At 35.7% G+C, this 16,659-nt stretch overlaps 4 protein-coding genes and 1 pseudogene across 4 annotated transcripts in view; 4 read left to right on the top strand and 1 right to left on the bottom strand.

Annotated features, from left to right (window-relative positions):
• On the top strand, nucleotides 733–2,583 carry LOC104738663 (aspartyl protease family protein 2). Its single transcript, XM_010458839.1, has one exon. It carries the CDS (start codon nucleotides 850–852, stop codon nucleotides 2,305–2,307), a length of 1,458 nt encoding a protein of 485 aa, XP_010457141.1. The 5' UTR covers nucleotides 733–849; the 3' UTR covers nucleotides 2,308–2,583.
• LOC104743105 lies at nucleotides 2,960–3,615 on the top strand (annotated as a pseudogene).
• LOC104743104 lies at nucleotides 9,657–10,518 on the top strand. Its single transcript, XM_019235904.1, has 3 exons — nucleotides 9,657–9,821; nucleotides 9,912–10,039; nucleotides 10,157–10,518. The coding sequence occupies exons 1-3, from the start codon at nucleotides 9,710–9,712 to the stop codon at nucleotides 10,454–10,456; spliced, it is 540 nt and encodes a 179-aa protein (XP_019091449.1). The 5' UTR covers nucleotides 9,657–9,709; the 3' UTR covers nucleotides 10,457–10,518.
• LOC104738661 (pathogenesis-related protein PR-1-like) lies at nucleotides 12,966–13,938 on the top strand. The gene has a single exon (XM_010458836.2). It carries the CDS (start codon nucleotides 13,048–13,050, stop codon nucleotides 13,771–13,773), a length of 726 nt encoding a protein of 241 aa, XP_010457138.1. The 5' UTR covers nucleotides 12,966–13,047; the 3' UTR covers nucleotides 13,774–13,938.
• Nucleotides 13,974–16,659, bottom strand: part of LOC104738662 (protein TSS-like) — a 7,172-nt gene continuing 4,486 nt past the window's right edge. Inside the window, exons 14-17 of the mRNA XM_010458837.2 lie at nucleotides 16,592–16,640; nucleotides 16,384–16,474; nucleotides 14,335–16,309; nucleotides 13,974–14,241 (exon numbers count right to left, since the gene is read on the bottom strand). Coding sequence (XP_010457139.1) covers nucleotides 14,420–16,309; nucleotides 16,384–16,474; nucleotides 16,592–16,640 — 2,030 coding nt within the window. The 3' untranslated portion in view covers nucleotides 13,974–14,241; nucleotides 14,335–14,419. The remainder of the gene's footprint in view (nucleotides 14,242–14,334; nucleotides 16,310–16,383; nucleotides 16,475–16,591; nucleotides 16,641–16,659) is intronic.

The following is a 16,659-nucleotide window of genomic DNA, read 5'->3' as shown; positions in this document are numbered from 1 at the left end:
TTGGTGGTCTCACACATACCAATATCACAAGATTTAGTACTCTTCCCCCTTTTTATAAATTTTCTTTTGTAAAAGAAGAGGATTATATTCGTGGTTATGATGTAGTAATATATAGTAGTATGATGTAAACATATCGAAGCATTGAATATGAAAATTCCGAATCTTGGATGTCATTATTTCGAATTCTTGTGGGCGAGTAAATGAAAAGAGGGTTTGATGATATCGACAATCTAACAAGATTGTGAGATCTAAAGGTCGTGACGATATAGTACTAAGATAATAATGTCTTGGCAAATTACACCATCATGCCAAGTTTGTATACATAAATTAGTTTTTACTATCATTTGACAGTCGTACTAGATTTATCTTTCGTGAGTACATTTGCATGTATTTGTTAACTTTAGCGAAAATGTGCCACCAATCGTGGGGAAATTATTGGGCATCATTAGTAAAGAGTTTTTACTAAAAACTATACACATATAATATCAACTGAGCTTTTCAGTTTTTTACAAATAAGTTAAATTATTACTTAAATAAGCGTTGATTATTTCATGACGACAAAAAGAAAAGAAGCTACCACTAAAGATATTTTTCTTTAGTGTGTGTTTGTTTTGTTATCCACCGAATCTAAAATGTCGCTTTTGGATTTTCACAATCTTATGATAAAAATATCTACTCATATTTTTTTATTATTCCAAATAAAAGTAGAATTAAAACATTTAATGCTTCTTCTTTTTTAATTTTTGTGTTTTTCAAGAAGACTAGAGTGCAACTGTGCAATTATATAAACAGAGACGACCACTCTCACTTCCCATTTTCCCGAGAAAACGCCAGAAAAGAAAAAAAAAAATGGTAGGAAGAAGAAGAGCTTTACTCTTTACTCTCTGTTTCTTGTTCGTCTCTCTTCCTTCATTGTCTTCTTCTTCCCTTCCAGCATTTCAAACTCTAGTCCCCAATTCTCATTCTCTCCCTTCTGCTTCTCCCGTCTCATTCCAACCAGACTCAGAGTCTCTGCTTGGATCCGAATTTGAATCCGGATCCGACGACTCCGAGTCTTCTTCCATCACTCTAAACCTCGACCACATCGACGCTCTCTCCTCAAACAAAACACCACAAGAGCTCTTCAGCTCCCGCCTCCAACGCGACTCCCGGCGCGTGAATTCAATCGCCACACTCGCCGCTCGAGTCCCCAGAAGAAACGTGACTCACGCGCCGAGACCCGGCGGATTCAGCAGCTCTGTGGTCTCTGGTCTGTCTCAAGGAAGCGGCGAATACTTCACGCGCCTCGGTGTCGGAACTCCGGCGAGATATGTCTACATGGTGCTTGACACCGGAAGTGACATCGTCTGGCTCCAATGCGCTCCTTGCCGGAGATGCTACTCTCAGTCCGACCCGATATTCGACCCGAGAAAGTCCCGGACTTATTCAACCATTCCCTGTTCTTCACCTCACTGCCGGCGTTTAGACTCCGCCGGATGCAACACCCGTCGTAAGACTTGCCTCTACCAAGTCTCGTACGGCGATGGTTCTTTCACCGTCGGCGATTTCTCCACCGAAACCTTGACTTTCCGGCGAAATCGCGTAAAAGGCGTTGCTCTCGGATGTGGCCACGAAAACGAAGGTCTCTTCGTCGGAGCAGCCGGTTTATTAGGACTCGGCAAAGGGAAATTATCGTTCCCCGGTCAAACCGGTCACCGGTTTAATCAGAAATTTTCCTACTGTTTAGTCGACAGATCCGCTTCTTCGAAACCTTCTTCAGTCGTATTCGGAAACGCCGCCGTTTCAAGAACCGCGAGGTTCACGCCGCTTTTGTCAAACCCAAAGCTCGACACTTTCTACTACGTCGAGCTTTTGGGAATCAGCGTCGGAGGGACACGTGTCCCCGGCGTAGCGGCTTCGCTTTTTAAACTTGACCAGATCGGTAACGGTGGGGTTATCATCGATTCGGGTACGTCTGTGACCCGGTTGATCCGACCCGCTTATATCGCAATGAGAGACGCGTTCCGGGTCGGAGCTAGGACCTTGAAAAGAGCTCCGGATTTCTCGCTCTTCGACACGTGTTTCGATCTATCCAATATGAACGAGGTTAAAGTCCCTACGGTGGTTTTACATTTCCGTGGAGCTGACGTGTCACTTCCGGCGACGAATTATCTGATTCCGGTTGATACTAACGGCAAGTTCTGTTTCGCGTTTGCGGGTACGATGGGTGGACTATCCATCATTGGGAATATCCAGCAACAGGGTTTCCGGGTCGTATACGACTTAGCGACTTCCCGGGTCGGGTTTGCTCCACGAGGATGCGCTTAAGTAAATCATGACCCGACCGGAGCCCGGTACGGATAATGTACTTTTGTTTTCGCTATTTAATGCTTTACTAGTAGACTTGTGTTTTTTTTTTTTTTTTAAATCGGACAAGTGAATCTTTAAGCGGTGGAGTTGAATACGTGTTGATAGAAGCTTCACGTGTTGTCGGCTGTATTATTAGTATCGTCTTTATATAATTTTCATCTGTCATCAAAAAGAGAGCGTGTATGATTCTTTTGAATTATAGCTAAAAACTCTTAAAATTTACTTTTTTCTTTAGTTTTACGGTACCCAACAAATGACAAGTGTGGAAGTTAGTTTAGAGATCAAGATTATTATAACCATTGCTATAGTACTACTACGAGAGATCTTTATCTGAGGAAGGTGGAGTACGTCCAACATATAAATTAATATTTTTGTATTAAACGTTTGGTAAAGTACTATGAACGTATACACACCATATTTGATTATATTATTATAGTATAAATTGTTACATAAGAAAATGTGTTGTGCTTAATCAGACAAAAAGGAAGATTTAGCGCGAAGTTAGAGATAGTGGTTCGGTATTTGTAGTGTGTTAATTACTATTTTTTTACTTGTTTATTTTCTACTACTTTATTGGTTGTTGTAATGCATGTTACTCCTTCCTTTTGAGTTTACAACCCTCTAAGCTCAACCAGTATGTTTTGCATAGTTGGCTAAAATACATGTATTAGCAGAAAACTGAAAACAACATCGACTTCAATTAACACAGGAGGTTAATGAAAAGATGTTACAAAAGTATTTAAACTACATCATCTTAACGTAACCACTGTATTTTCCACTCCCTTATAAAAAACTCCCCCAAATAGAATAGTTCCCAAATCGACACACAAAACGTCACGAAAAGACCATGGGAAAGCCATCGAGAGTATCTCAGGCGATCTTCCTCCTAGTCATCCTTGTGTTGACCACCGGAGAGACGTGGAGGCGAAACCATGGTGGAAGAAAATCGGAGATGCTGTCGGACGAGTAGGAGAAGCGGTGGGGAATTACAAAGCAGGGGAGATGGGATTGTCTTTAAAAGGAGGAGAGTGTGTGAGAGAAATTATGTCTGTGACTACGAATATCTTCAGTGAATGGTGTATAGCTAAAAATGATCCAAGAGCTCCCATGTATAAAAAGATTGAGCATATACCATCTGATGTGACAATCAACTCCATCTTGAAGAAGCCTATTGATTCTATCAAGTTTCATTATCCCAATTTCTTGGCAGCTTGGAACGCTAACAGGATAGCTAGGGGTAAGCTGACAGGTGAATTCCTTGATTAGTCTTGGTTGTTTTTGTCTATTTTTTTTAGATGTACAAATTCGGTATTTTTCGATTGATAACAATGAATTTAAATAAACTACACACACATCTCTACTAATATTATTTAAGCAATGTTCTGAACAAATAACTCTACTCTCCTGTGGTATATTACACAAAATGGCACTATATTTAATCTATACTAATAAAAAGTAGAAGCTATATGCTCCTAACAGGCTTTAATATAGGATCTAAAACTTCCAATTGTGATTAGACATGTTACTAATTAACATTTTTTTAAATTTGCAGAATTTTCTATATTAAGAATTATTTTAAACATACTATCAGGATTTGACATGTCATTCATTAATATTTTTTAAATTTACAGAATTTTTTAGAAAAAGGAAAATTTTAAATTTATAGAAATAAAAGAACTATGTACAATATCCCACATCCGCTAAAATTTTTTTAGACAATGATTCAGAACCATTATAAATAAGATTAATATGCTTTCAACAACGAATGAGCAGAATAGCTTGATTTATCAGGCGTCCCAGTTTAATAGTTTTATTCGGTTTGATCCAGTTTTTTATTTGATCAAACTAAAATTTTAAAAAGTTTCAAAAAATATATTAGAATATTTCAAATTTTTAAAAGTTTCAATATTTATAATATTGAAACTTTTAAAAGTTCTTAGCTTTTAAAAAAGTTTTTAAATAATATAATTTTTAAATTTTAAAAGTAAAATATTATAAATATTGAAACTTTTTAAAAGGTTCAAATTTTATATTTCAAAACCTTTTAAAATTTTAAAATATTATAAATATTGATGTAATACATAAATTATCTTATTTATCTACGTTTGTGCTTTTTATTTCTTATGAGTTGTAAAATATATTTTTGTGTATGATTTTATAGATGAGTTGATATTATTTCATTAATTTTTTATTTTTATCTTATTTTTTATTTTTATGAGAAAAAAATAATTTTGTTCTTGGAGTTTGATGGGTTAACAAGTTGTGTGATAGTCTAAGAAAATGTTTTTCAGTGGAAGAATATGAAGAAGTTGACGAGGAAGAAGAATAAAAAAGTATAACAAAGAACCAGACGGTAAAAATAACGATGACAATTACCACAAAATTTGATAATGAAAATGACAAGAAAGAATATGAAGAATAAGAAAACATGGAATAAAAAACACGAAAACATAGGTCATAGCGATCAATTAAATATGAAAACGAGTTAAATTCATAATGATAAAATTGTTCCGTTTTTCTGGTGGTCAAAAAAATTGTTTAGGATATGTGAGATCATCAGTTTGATTCGCCTCACCTCGACGTCGAGTTAAATTAATGATTTTTTTTATCAGATTTGATTTTATAACACAACTGATATTTATATTTTTAAAAAATGTGTATCTGAAATTTAATTTTTTCCTTAATACTAATTTCAATTTTTTTATAAAATAATATTTTATTACTGTTATCAATTATATATAATTTTCATCAAAATATATCAAGTAAACCCATGTGTAGCGTGGATTCAAAACCTAGTTATAAAATATAATAACATCATTTTAATATTAATTTGTTGTATTTTATAATTAAATACCATAATATTTTTTTCGTATTTGTTAAAAATGTTAAGTGATATGCGTGTATATTTTTTAAATGTTAAGTGATATAAGTGTACAATTTATTTAAGGATATTAAAATCCAAATATCTTATTTCAATTTGATATTAGTTGGATTGTTGGACATATATAATATAGACATAGTTATTTTGGAACAGAAAACACGTTATGTCTCGTCTGGTACCATCCCGTCCCATATATTCTCTTCCCATATACAGCGAACCGATTGAAATCTCAGATTTTTTTTTTCCAACTGATCATAGCACTATCAAATCAAATTTCTGGCGTTTTATGGAATTCTCGAATCTCTTTAATACGCTCTTTCAATTTTAACACAAAAAAAAAAAAGAAAAAAAAAATCTTTGCATTGGTATTAGAGAGACCAAAATCCAGAAGAGAGGCCAAAGAAAAAACTAGGTTTGATGATGTCTTTGTACAATGAACGGTTGAGATGTTTCGCTAAAAATGAATGGCTGAGATTATAACATGAACCGGGTCAAATTACCAGATTAAATGACCCGCGTATTTATCCGAGTGTGTAATGCTTAAATGGTCGTTTTAACCTTGGTGAGATTTTTTTTTTTTTTGCCTTGCTTCCAAATTTCCAATGGCACTGATTTGTAATCATATATATAAAAACAACATTTTAGTCTTTTTTTTATTGATCCATCTAGCAATGCAACTTAAAAAAAACAATTACATTAAAATATAAATTAAAAAATATTTAATTTTGACATGTAACTCACATTTAAATATAAAACTGAAATCATATAAATTATGGATTAATTTTATTTCTTCACTCAATTGTATTAAAACAAAACAATAATTAGAATTGTAACTCCCATTTTTCTAAATGTAATTTTCCATCACTTCTTTTCCTATAAATATCCATTCTCTTAGTCTTTCATTATTTCATTCTCTCATCCTCTTCCATTATATCTCAAATCTTTTTTTTTGTTGTTGTTGTTGTATGGGTTAAAAAAAATTAATTCAAATATCATTGTAAAAGCTTAATTTTAAATTTCAATTTTAGAGTTTGTATGATATGTATAGTACATTATTTTTTATGTTTTAAAAGATTTATCTCTATTATTTATTTTAGATTATCATCTTATAAGTTATTATTTTTCATTCTTTTCTACAATATTCACCACACAATAAGGTCATGAAGTTGAAATGATCCATATTTAATTATCTATTATGTACGCTGGTTATCTCACATATTCATTTATCATTTTAAATAATTTATAAAGATCAATATAATTATCCATTTCTAAAGTCTATTTTGTTTTGTAAAGTCTCTCAACTCTATTTATAAAGTATATTTTGTTTTGTGATCCAATAGATAAATATGTAGAGATCAATATAATATTTATTTTATTTATGACTTGAAGTTTTTGAAAACAAAAATAACTTAATTAAAAAATTTGGTCTTTGTGATTTAATCAAAATGAAAAATGATCCCAAAAAGAAATCATATTTAACTAGAAGTGAAATATAAAAGATAAATATAATTTTAAAATATCATTTAACTAAATTCTTGAAAGATGAAACCATTAGTATGAAATCTAGCATTATAAATTAAATTGATGAGTGAAAAAAAAAAAGATAGAAGTTATCCTTGGGGTTTTAAAAAATCTTTAGATTGAAGTTCATATAATTTTATAAGAAAACTTATTTAGCTTGTCACTTCAAAAGTAATATTTTCAATTTGAAATATTATGTGTGAGTGTTGAGTTTATATCAACAAAACAACCAAATCATATGAATTTGGATTGAGCCACTTGGTATTCCTTTTCTTTTAAGTTAAAACAAATTAAAAATATTTATTTATAATTAAGTCACTTTTAAAGGCATGTAACTCCATTTAACTCAAGTGTAACTCCTACCCAATAATTCTACATTAATTTACTCCTCCTACTAATTTATTTATTTTTCAATAGAAAATGTTTTTGGTTAAATTTTAATATTTTTTTTAATTATTTTGGTTAATCACATATATATATATATATATATATATCTATATATTGCTTTAAACTTTGAAATGATGAATATTTTATACACAATAATTTTATATGTAGTTACTAAATTTTACAATGACATTAAGAAAAACTCTTTAAATCAATAATTAACCTCTATAAAACATGATAAACATAGATTCATTCATATTTAGAAAATGTTTAATTTTTTATATTAATATAGCTTATCAATTTGTAATAATTTTTTAGTATTTGTTAATTTTTGTTCTATAGAAACATTTATATATTTTAAATTTTGTATAATTAATAAATCATACCAAAAAAATGTTGACACAAGTATAGGGTTTAACTTGCACATCATTTCTACATGAAATTTTAAAATTCATATTGTAGTAGAAAAAACAAAAATCTTTCTTTGATATTATTGTTAAAAATAGAATTAAAAAATAATATTTTATTTTAACAAAATTAAAAAGTAATATTTTATTTTATAAAAATTAAAAAATAATATTTTATTTTAACAAAATTTCAGAAATATAATAAAAACTATTATACATGGTTGCACAAGGCTGATTCATATAAATAGGCCCAGTTTCAATCCTACCTAGCCTCCCTTTTCATATATATATATACGGACCATATTTAAATTGTTCTTCATTCGGAGCCCTAGCCCGTCGTAGTCGAATTCGAGATCCAACCAAGCCTCCCTTATCTCTCGAAGGTAAATTATCTCGCTCCTGACCATTACTGCCGTGTAACCGTGTTCCTCTCTCGGTCGTTTAACCGTGTCAATCTATCTATCTGTCTCTCTGAATTGTGCTTTCGGTTCTAGATGAAAAGACCTTACTACGATTTGCTTTCCCAACTAACTAATTTTGCAAAAAAAAATTAATTTTCTTCGTTAGGATAGTTTACAAAGAGTCTTCTTGAATAAATATGATGAAGAAGGCTACGCCGGAGGAGGCTGGGGCTTTAACAAAGGTCTTCTGGGACATCAAGATGTGTCCGGTTCCCGATGGTTATAATTCTCGTATGGTCCGTCCGTGTATTAAGCGGTTTTTGGAGAATAATGGCTACTATGGTCCTCTCACCGTCACTGCCTATGGCAAACTAGGCGACGTCCCTATTGACATGCTCAGAGGAGTCTTTGCCAGTGGAATCGATCTTAACCTTCTCCCCTACGGTTAAATATCTTGTCTCATCCTTCCTTATAGATGATGATCCTTTCTACACTACAGTAATGGATGATTTTTTTTTTTGTCTCATATGTCTTTTGTTTTTCTCTTTCTCAAACAGGTAGTCAACAGATTGTGGATATAATTGATCTTTTCGACGAGAGAAATCCACCTCCAGCTAATTTTATGGTCATATCCGACCCAAAAGTCTGCCCTGATTTAACTCGTGTTCTACGAAGAGTGCGCTACAACCCCATCCAGCCATTTCCATATCATTCTTTTGAAAGCTTATTATTTATGGAAGAAGGTGTGTGTATTTTTCCTCTCTCACTCATTTATTGTTAAAAATGAAACAACCAACCTAATGAATCTGTTTCTGTTGCTCATCAACTTGGCTACCTTTTTTTTTCTTCTTTTCTACACGGATTCAGGGGCACTTGTTGAGGAAACACGTTACCCTGCCTTCTGGCGTTGCTCAGTATGCTCCCGCCATGGCCAATGCTTTGAAAGTTTCGTCACGCATCTATCTGATGAAGAACATCTTGAAGAGCTGGTAATCAAGCAGCACTGTTATCAATACATTTTCTCTCATTGTCTTACTGTTTTTTTTAAGTCAAACACCCTCTCTTACCACAAGTAGTCACATCCTGGTTTAGTTTTGACCCCCTTGGTTCATTTGTTGTTCAAGCAGATCCTGGCTAACAATAGGAGGCCTCCTCATTCACCGATTCTTAATCCCATGGTGAGGATGCTACCAAAGTCATGTTTTAATTTCTTATTTTTTTTTTTTTATATAGTTTTGTTTGCCTGAGTTTGACCCCATGTTTTCTTTTCTCAGCTGGAGGAACATTCTCGGGATAATCTGACACGGTGCAATGTGGAGACTGTTCGACTTATAAATGCACCCGTAACACGAGGTCGGTATCCTCTTACAGACTGGAAGGCTGTAAAGTCGTCGGGTGAGACATTGGTCTTTTGGGACATCAATTCGTGTCCGGTTCCCCCTGGATGTGACGCTAGTCTGGTTGGTCCGCACATCAAACGGTTCTTGAAGAGAGAAGGCTGCTCTGGTCCTCTCTCCATCACTGCCATTGGAGTACTAACAGACGTTCCTAATGACATCCTGAGTAAAGTCTGTTCCACTGGAATCAGTCTTTATAACGTCCCCTACGGTTAGTATCTTCTCGTCCTTATGACCTTTCAGCAGTAATGGATATTTTCCTTGATGAAAACACAGAGTCTCAACTCTTTAGTTTTTGAAACAGGTCCGTCAGACACCGAGGATCTCATTTATGACATTTCCTATACGAGTGGACCTCCACTTAACATTATGGTCATATCCGATGCCAAAATCTTCGCTTGTCTGCCTCGCTCTCTAAAATTGAGATTCAACCTACTGAGGCCATTTCCAATTAAATCTCTTGAGTTATTTTCTTGGTCAGGTGTGTGTTTTGTCCTCTCCTAGTGTTGTTGAAATAACCAGCAAATCTACTCTTCAACTGGCTACTTTTATTTTTGTTTTTTTCCTACAGACTCGGTGGAACTTGAGGATTTTAAGTGCAGTGATTCTCCCCGTTCGTTTTGCTCAGTATGCGACAGGGAATTTCGTCGCCAGAATATTTTCATCAAGCATTTGTCTAAACCATTCCATCAACAGAAGGTAATAAGGGACTTGTTCATTTTTTCGTTGTCTTATCTTCTTAGTTCCCCCCTCCTCGCTTCTCACTTCTTTTTAGCTTTCATTGCCTAAGTTTGACCCCATGTTGTTTTTTTCTAGTTGTCGAAGCTGTTGCCTTTAAGTCATGAACTTCAAAGCTTGAGTGCACCACTAGGTGATCCTGTTAAGCAAAACCCGGAGGCTGTAACATCGGTCTTTTGGGACATAAAGACGTATCCGGTTCCACGTGACTGTGATCCTCGTCGGGTCGGTCCATGTATTAAACAGTTCTTGAAGAAAAAAGGCTACTCTGGTCCTCTCACCATCACTGCCATTGGCGTACTAACAGACGTCCCTAATGACATTCTGGAAGGAGTCTATTCCAGTGGAGTCTCTCTTAATAACATTTGCAGCGGTTAGGATCTTCTCATCTTTGCGCCTTTCTCATGAATGGATGTTTTAATAACTTTAGTTTCTGAAACAGGGTTTTCTGGCACTTTGGATCGTCTGATTTGTGAGTTTACCGTTAGGAATTCACCTCCAGCTAATATAATGGTCATATCCGACGCAAAATCCTTTGCTTCTGATTATGCTTTCCAGCTAGAATCGAGGGGATACAACATTCTTCAGCCGCGTTCATGGAATTTTCTTGAAAGGTTTTTTCTGGATGCTGAAACGAGTGACTCTGCCTTCTGGACTTGCTCAGTATGCGACTATCGTCTTCGTGGCCAAGGGTTTGAAAATTTTACCACTCATGTTACTAGTAGGCGACATGAACGGAAGGTATATTAGTATAGAAGGCCTGGCTAACAGATCCTGGCTACCAAAGTCATGTTTTCATTTCTTAATTTTTTATATAGTTTTGTTTGCCTGAGTTTGACCCCATATTTTCTTTTCTCAACTGGAGGAACATTCTCGGGATAATCTACCCATAAAAATAGCAAATCAAAAATGACCTATTAAACTGAAATCGTATGTATCATTACAATAACAAATCATTTTCAAATCATTTTCTTTAAAAAAACGACATGCAATTTCAGTTTTCACATGTTCGGAAAATCCCATCAAAATAGAGTTTTTTCAACCATAACAGATACCTGAACAGAAGAATCACAATTTCAGTTTTCACCTGTTCGAAAACTCCCACCAAAATATAGAGTTCTTCAACCACAACACATACCTGAACAGAACAATCACAATACAATCAGAAAATAAGTTATAAGGTCAAACGACTAAGATTCTCATTTCAAAATTACTATGATATGAAATTTTCAATCCTGCAAATACACAACTAACATATCTCACTTATGGTATATAACAATTTAAGAACCTTCTCTCAAACAATGATACATTGATCATATAGTTCTTGGAATATATCGTAAAAGATCTTCTTAGTCGAATGATCCTTTTTTGATGATAAGATCAAACTTTTATTTCTGCAAGTTAAACCTAACATATTTGCTACTTCATTATCTATATAAACAGCCCATTAGCAACTTTCTACAAACCATCAACACAAATACGCAAACAGCTATCCTATTTTTAGAAGCAAAAGAGATACTCAAGATGAATGGTCTTATAGCAATGACTTATCTTGCTAATGTCAAGCCGTACAAAAGCACTTGGCGGGTTCAGGTTAAAGTCTTACATGCGTGGAAGCAGTACACTTCCTAATTTGGAGAAACATTGGAGATGGTGTTAGCTGACCATAGGGTAAGTTGTTATTTTTGTGTATTTTTACGCTACTATATTCAATAAAAAGTAAACAGCTTATAATCAATGTTTACACTGTTAATACTTTTTTAAATAACTATCATAACCAGGGTGCTAAGATTCATGTTTCCATCAAGAAAGGACTTGTGAGTAAGTTCGAGAGGCAGGTTACAAAAGGTGAGTGGAAGGTCATTGAAAATTTTGGACTAACCCAAGTCAGAGGCCAACTCAAGGTTACTAACCAACCCTTTAAGATGGGCTTCATGAACAACATTCATCTAACCCCGTGTGTTGTCATCTCTGATGATGTGTACCTCACATTGTCCGACTTTCAAAACATCATTGTTGGGGATCTTAATCCCTTACACTGAAAGAATTTGTTGTTATCGCAGTGAGCAGATATCGTGTTTAGGTTTTCTGATTCTGCGATTGAAGAAAAAAAAAATAATCGTTAAAGGTTTTCGACTGTGGGCGGTGTACTGGGCCGTTTACATTGGACCTTGGACAATGTTAATTGTAGTGTATTCTCTAACTTGATAATTTGCTTAATGGATCATGGGTGGGCCAATAAAAATTCTACAAACACAATGAAAACATATAATTATTCACTTTTAAATTACATTCCTAATTTAAGTAATAGAGGTGTTCTACTTTGAGTTAAAAATTTGGTTATGATGACAATAATACTACTTAAACCCTTACACTTAATTACATTACATGCTAATTCTAATTTATATATAGTCCAACATATGTAATTTATCTCTATATTTTTAAAATAAACCAATTAGTATTATAATATGATTCAAATTACAATATACAACACTATATTATATAAAATCCCAAATAATTATAATTATATAATTCAACAAAAAAATATATATTTTTCCTAGCGAATCATTATCTAGTATATATATAAAAGCACAACTATCCTATTGTTCAAATACTAATGATCTACGTTGTTCAAAAGATTTGTGTGATCTAATGATCTAATGATCTCATATACAGAGAGATTTGTGTGATCTCAAAAGTACACGCAATTACCGTACACCTTAACTTTAAGCATTGCCTAAATGTGGTGTTGCTAAACATTTTTTTCTAAAAAAAATAAAACCTCAGTTCCGATAATCAATATACACCGTGCGTTGACTTTCCATTGTTGACTCATACTCCAAAGATATTTTTACATACAACGTTCATCAATAGAAACGATTAACTACCTATTTATTTGTTTCCTATCACAAATTTGCATTCGAGAGTTGAATTACTTTTTTTCACCTACAATATTTGTGTGTGTGTAAATGGAGCTCCGTAAACGGAAATTACGAGCTCCGTTACACAACATATTCGCCGTAACGTTATTCCTCCTTCAGCTATGGGCCGCAACGGCCGACATTAATCACAGCGAGTCTTCCACGCAATCTTCTGTTACCTCTCCGTCAACGACGGGCACTGGGGTTCTGTCTTCATCACGGTTGTTCACCGGGGGACCATTGACGTTCAGGTCTAGGTGGATGAGAAGAAGACGACATCGTAACAAGGTCAACAGAGCTAGCAGAGAGTTTCTATTAGCACATAACCTCGTACGAGCGAGCGTCGGGGAACCGCAGCTTGAATGGGACGGGAGATTAGCGGCTTACGCGCGCTCGTGGGCCAACCAACGCGTGGGAGACTGTAGGCTTGTTCACTCTAACGGTCCGTATGGAGAAAACATTTTCTGGGCCGCGCAGAATAATTGGAGGCCCGCACAAGTCGTTAAAGTATGGGCCGATGAGGATCAATTCTATAACGTGAACGCTAACACGTGTGAGCCGCATCACATGTGTGGGCATTACACGCAGATCGTGTGGAAAGATAGTACCAAGGTTGGGTGCGCAACAGTGGATTGCTCAAACGGCGGCGTTTACGCCATTTGTGTGTATAACCCACCGGGAAATTACGAAGGTGAAAATCCGTTTGGAAGCTATACAACTCCGATTGGTCTTCTCCGGGACGATCCACCGGCGGTGATCGGAGGGATGGCTTGAGAGCGGAGGACATGGCGGTTGCATAATTCCATGTTTTAGTTATATTTAATTCTTTCTTTTTCCACAACATTTTTGTTGGAATAAACTTACAAGCTCTACACCTTGTTGGGTTTATTCTGTGGAACGATCATCTAATAAATATTAAACAAGTTTATAGTTTCGACATTTCAGATAGTAAGTAAACCGTTACGAAACTGATGTAATAATCAATGACAAAATACGTAAAGTAAAACAAGTGAAACTAGCGTAACGTTCAAACATGGAGAACCAAAAAAAAATTATGTCCAAAATTTCCTACGTTTTTAACTTTTATTGGCTGAATTAAAAATGAAAAACCCCAGAAAAAAATGATACATCACCTCACTTCTTTGGTAAACAAAAGAATAGCTTGGCCTTCTCTCTCTCCTGCACAATCTTTCCGCGGTTAAAATCCATTTCAAGGCTATCACAAGCCTCAGCTTCCCATGCCTGATAACAAAATTACCTGCGAATTTTTAGACATCAACAAGCTACAACACATGATGATTTTAAAGATTCAGTTTTAAGAGTTAAGAAGCTAACCTTTATACTGTCCCAAAGATACAGCAAAAGATCAGAGAGATCTGTGAGTTATGCATTTCATCGAATTGGCTCTCTGGAGAGAGTTTCAGGCTACAGACCTTGGAGCCTCGCTGTCTCTGATAACTCTGCTATAACCAAGCTTGAACGGTTGAGAATCATAAGGTTTAAGCAAACTTATTGGCATTCTCAGTGTCTGTTTCCTGCTTCTCCTCCCTCTTAACAAAATGCTAAAAGTTTTCTCACCATCCTCGGCTTTTCGGTTTCCATTCTCCATTTCACTGCGAGCCACTGCATTGCTCACATGGTTAACAGGATCCATAACTTCGTCCGCAATAGCCACATCTCGCTTGCCTTCTTCTTCTTCTTCTTCCTTTTTTGTGCCTTCTTCTACTCCTGAAGTGTCAATATCAGTTGGCAGAATCACAGTTGGCTCTAACACGGTTGCAGCTATTGGCTCGGTGATCATGTGCGGAGGGGGAAACTCAACTGGATGGCATCCAGGCCAAACCGTTCTTGGTACAAAATCCGACACATTGAGCTGCCACGGGAACTGATTGGGATGAAAAGGGCCACTTGTTACAGGGTAAGTACTTGTGGGGACTGACTGAGTGTATGGAGGTGGGTAAACAAAGGACATTGGCTGCATCAAGTTTGGAGTTGACGGAGGTGAAGGGTAAGGAGGAGGAGGTCCGTGATGGAGAGTCATGTTCACTGGCCATGACGGTCCAATGTTCATTCCTATTGGAGTAGGACGTATTATACTTGGAGGTGATGATGGGTTGAATGGAGCAGCTGAAGCAGATAGCTTCTTGTTAGGTAACAATATCCGTGAGGGGTCGCTTGAGTCTGTAGCAGATATTAACAGTTTTTCCTTCAAATCTTCGGTATCAGCAGCTAACTGATCTGCCATTTCTTGCTCTGCGGTTGAATGAATTATATCTGTAACACCTTCTTCGTTTATCAATTCATTTTCAACTTGTTCCTCCGCATGAATGCCACCACCAGATTCTTCGTTTTCATTCAAAATGGTTCCTTCAACTATCACTTCAGATGGTAGTAACTCTACTTTGATCTCTTCTTCGCCTTGAGTTTTGGTAGATTCCATGTTTGCAGAGATTTCAGCTTTAACCTCTTCCTGTAATCCTGTTCTCTCCAACTCATCACCCTCTTGCTTATCTGAAGCTTCATTTTGTGGAGCCCAGACTTGATACTTGGCAATCGAACCAGGTGGTGCCAATGCTACTTCCTTGTATGATGGAGATTTTCCAAGACTTACAACAGAGTTTTTCGTGTGGTAGGCTTCACTTTGCACAGTACTAGACTGAGTAGCTGGCACAACAGAAGAAGCATCTGTCTTTAACCCATCTTCTTCTGAGGTTTCACCAGCAGTCTTAGTATTACCAGAAGACGGCTGCATTGATTTAACCCGATACGCCAAGGTTTTGACTATCTTCCTCCCAAATTTGGTGCCTTGAGCTGTCAAATTAGGAGAATGATGATCCGCATAGCTAGCATATGACGCTGTTCGCTTCTTGAGAATGTAGTATTTGCCGTTCTGCTGAGTAGCATTCTGGAAAAGAGGATTATCAATATCAGCTTCAACATTCTTCTTCTGATATGTATATACTTTCCCGATGGATGCTCGTCGCTGCTTCATCCTGCGACCATATGATCCAGCAGATCTCGGTCTTTGCACTGGTTGCCATCCATCTTCACTACCATCAGGGTGCTGTGGCTCGGTTGAAACTTCACTAGATGTAATTGGATCACTGTTATCCATAATAGCCTCCTCAATGACTGGAGGAGAAGGTGGTTCTTCAACTGGTGCAAGAACTGTCTCGTGATTTTCCTCGCTTGATTTACCTTCTTCTGATCCAGTTTCTTCTGTCTCTTCCTCTGACATCTCCTTTTGTTTTTCTCTCGGAATATCTGCTAAAGGTTCAGAAACATTGCTCTGCTTGGATTTTTCCTTGAGCTACAAAAAACACAAGTCCAACCTTCTAAGTATTTTTAACCATTAAAAGTCAATGAAATAAATATCATACATACCTTCATAATATAGTTCTTCCTCTTTGCTGCCACACTCTCTTTCCCTTTGGCGTTATGGCTTGGGTTGATATAGTCGAGTAGATCGGATACACTGCAAAATATTATCAACCTAAGGATCAGGCCAAGGAGTACACTTGATTGACACATTCCAACAACATAAAAAACTTATAAACAACAACTAAGGAGATATCAAAGGAACTTGTTTGACCTTAGGTGCCCTTTGCTGGCTATAGATGCGTCTGGCTTAGGAGTTCCATTTCGTGCAGCTTCTTGTTG

This window comes from Camelina sativa, chromosome 14 (assembly GCF_000633955.1).
Source record: "Camelina sativa cultivar DH55 chromosome 14, Cs, whole genome shotgun sequence".
Taxonomy (NCBI): Eukaryota; Viridiplantae; Streptophyta; class Magnoliopsida; order Brassicales; family Brassicaceae; genus Camelina; species Camelina sativa.
The sequence above is the reverse complement of the archived record's forward strand: the minus strand, read 5'-3'. Positions and strand labels throughout refer to the sequence as shown.

Coding starts and splice junctions, on each gene's coding strand:
- LOC104738663 (XM_010458839.1), top strand. CDS start 850: ATGGTAGGAAGAAGAAGAGCTTTACTCTTTACTCTCTGTTTCTTGTTC.
- LOC104743104 (XM_019235904.1), top strand. CDS start 9,710: ATGGTCATATCCGATGCCAAAATCTTCGCTTGTCTGCCTCGCTCTCTA. Junction 9,822..9,911: donor TGAGTTATTTTCTTGGTCAG/GTGTGTGTTTTG, acceptor TTTTTCCTACAG/ACTCGGTGGAACTTGAGGAT. Junction 10,040..10,156: donor AACCATTCCATCAACAGAAG/GTAATAAGGGAC, acceptor GTTTTTTTCTAG/TTGTCGAAGCTGTTGCCTTT.
- LOC104738661 (XM_010458836.2), top strand. CDS start 13,048: ATGGAGCTCCGTAAACGGAAATTACGAGCTCCGTTACACAACATATTC.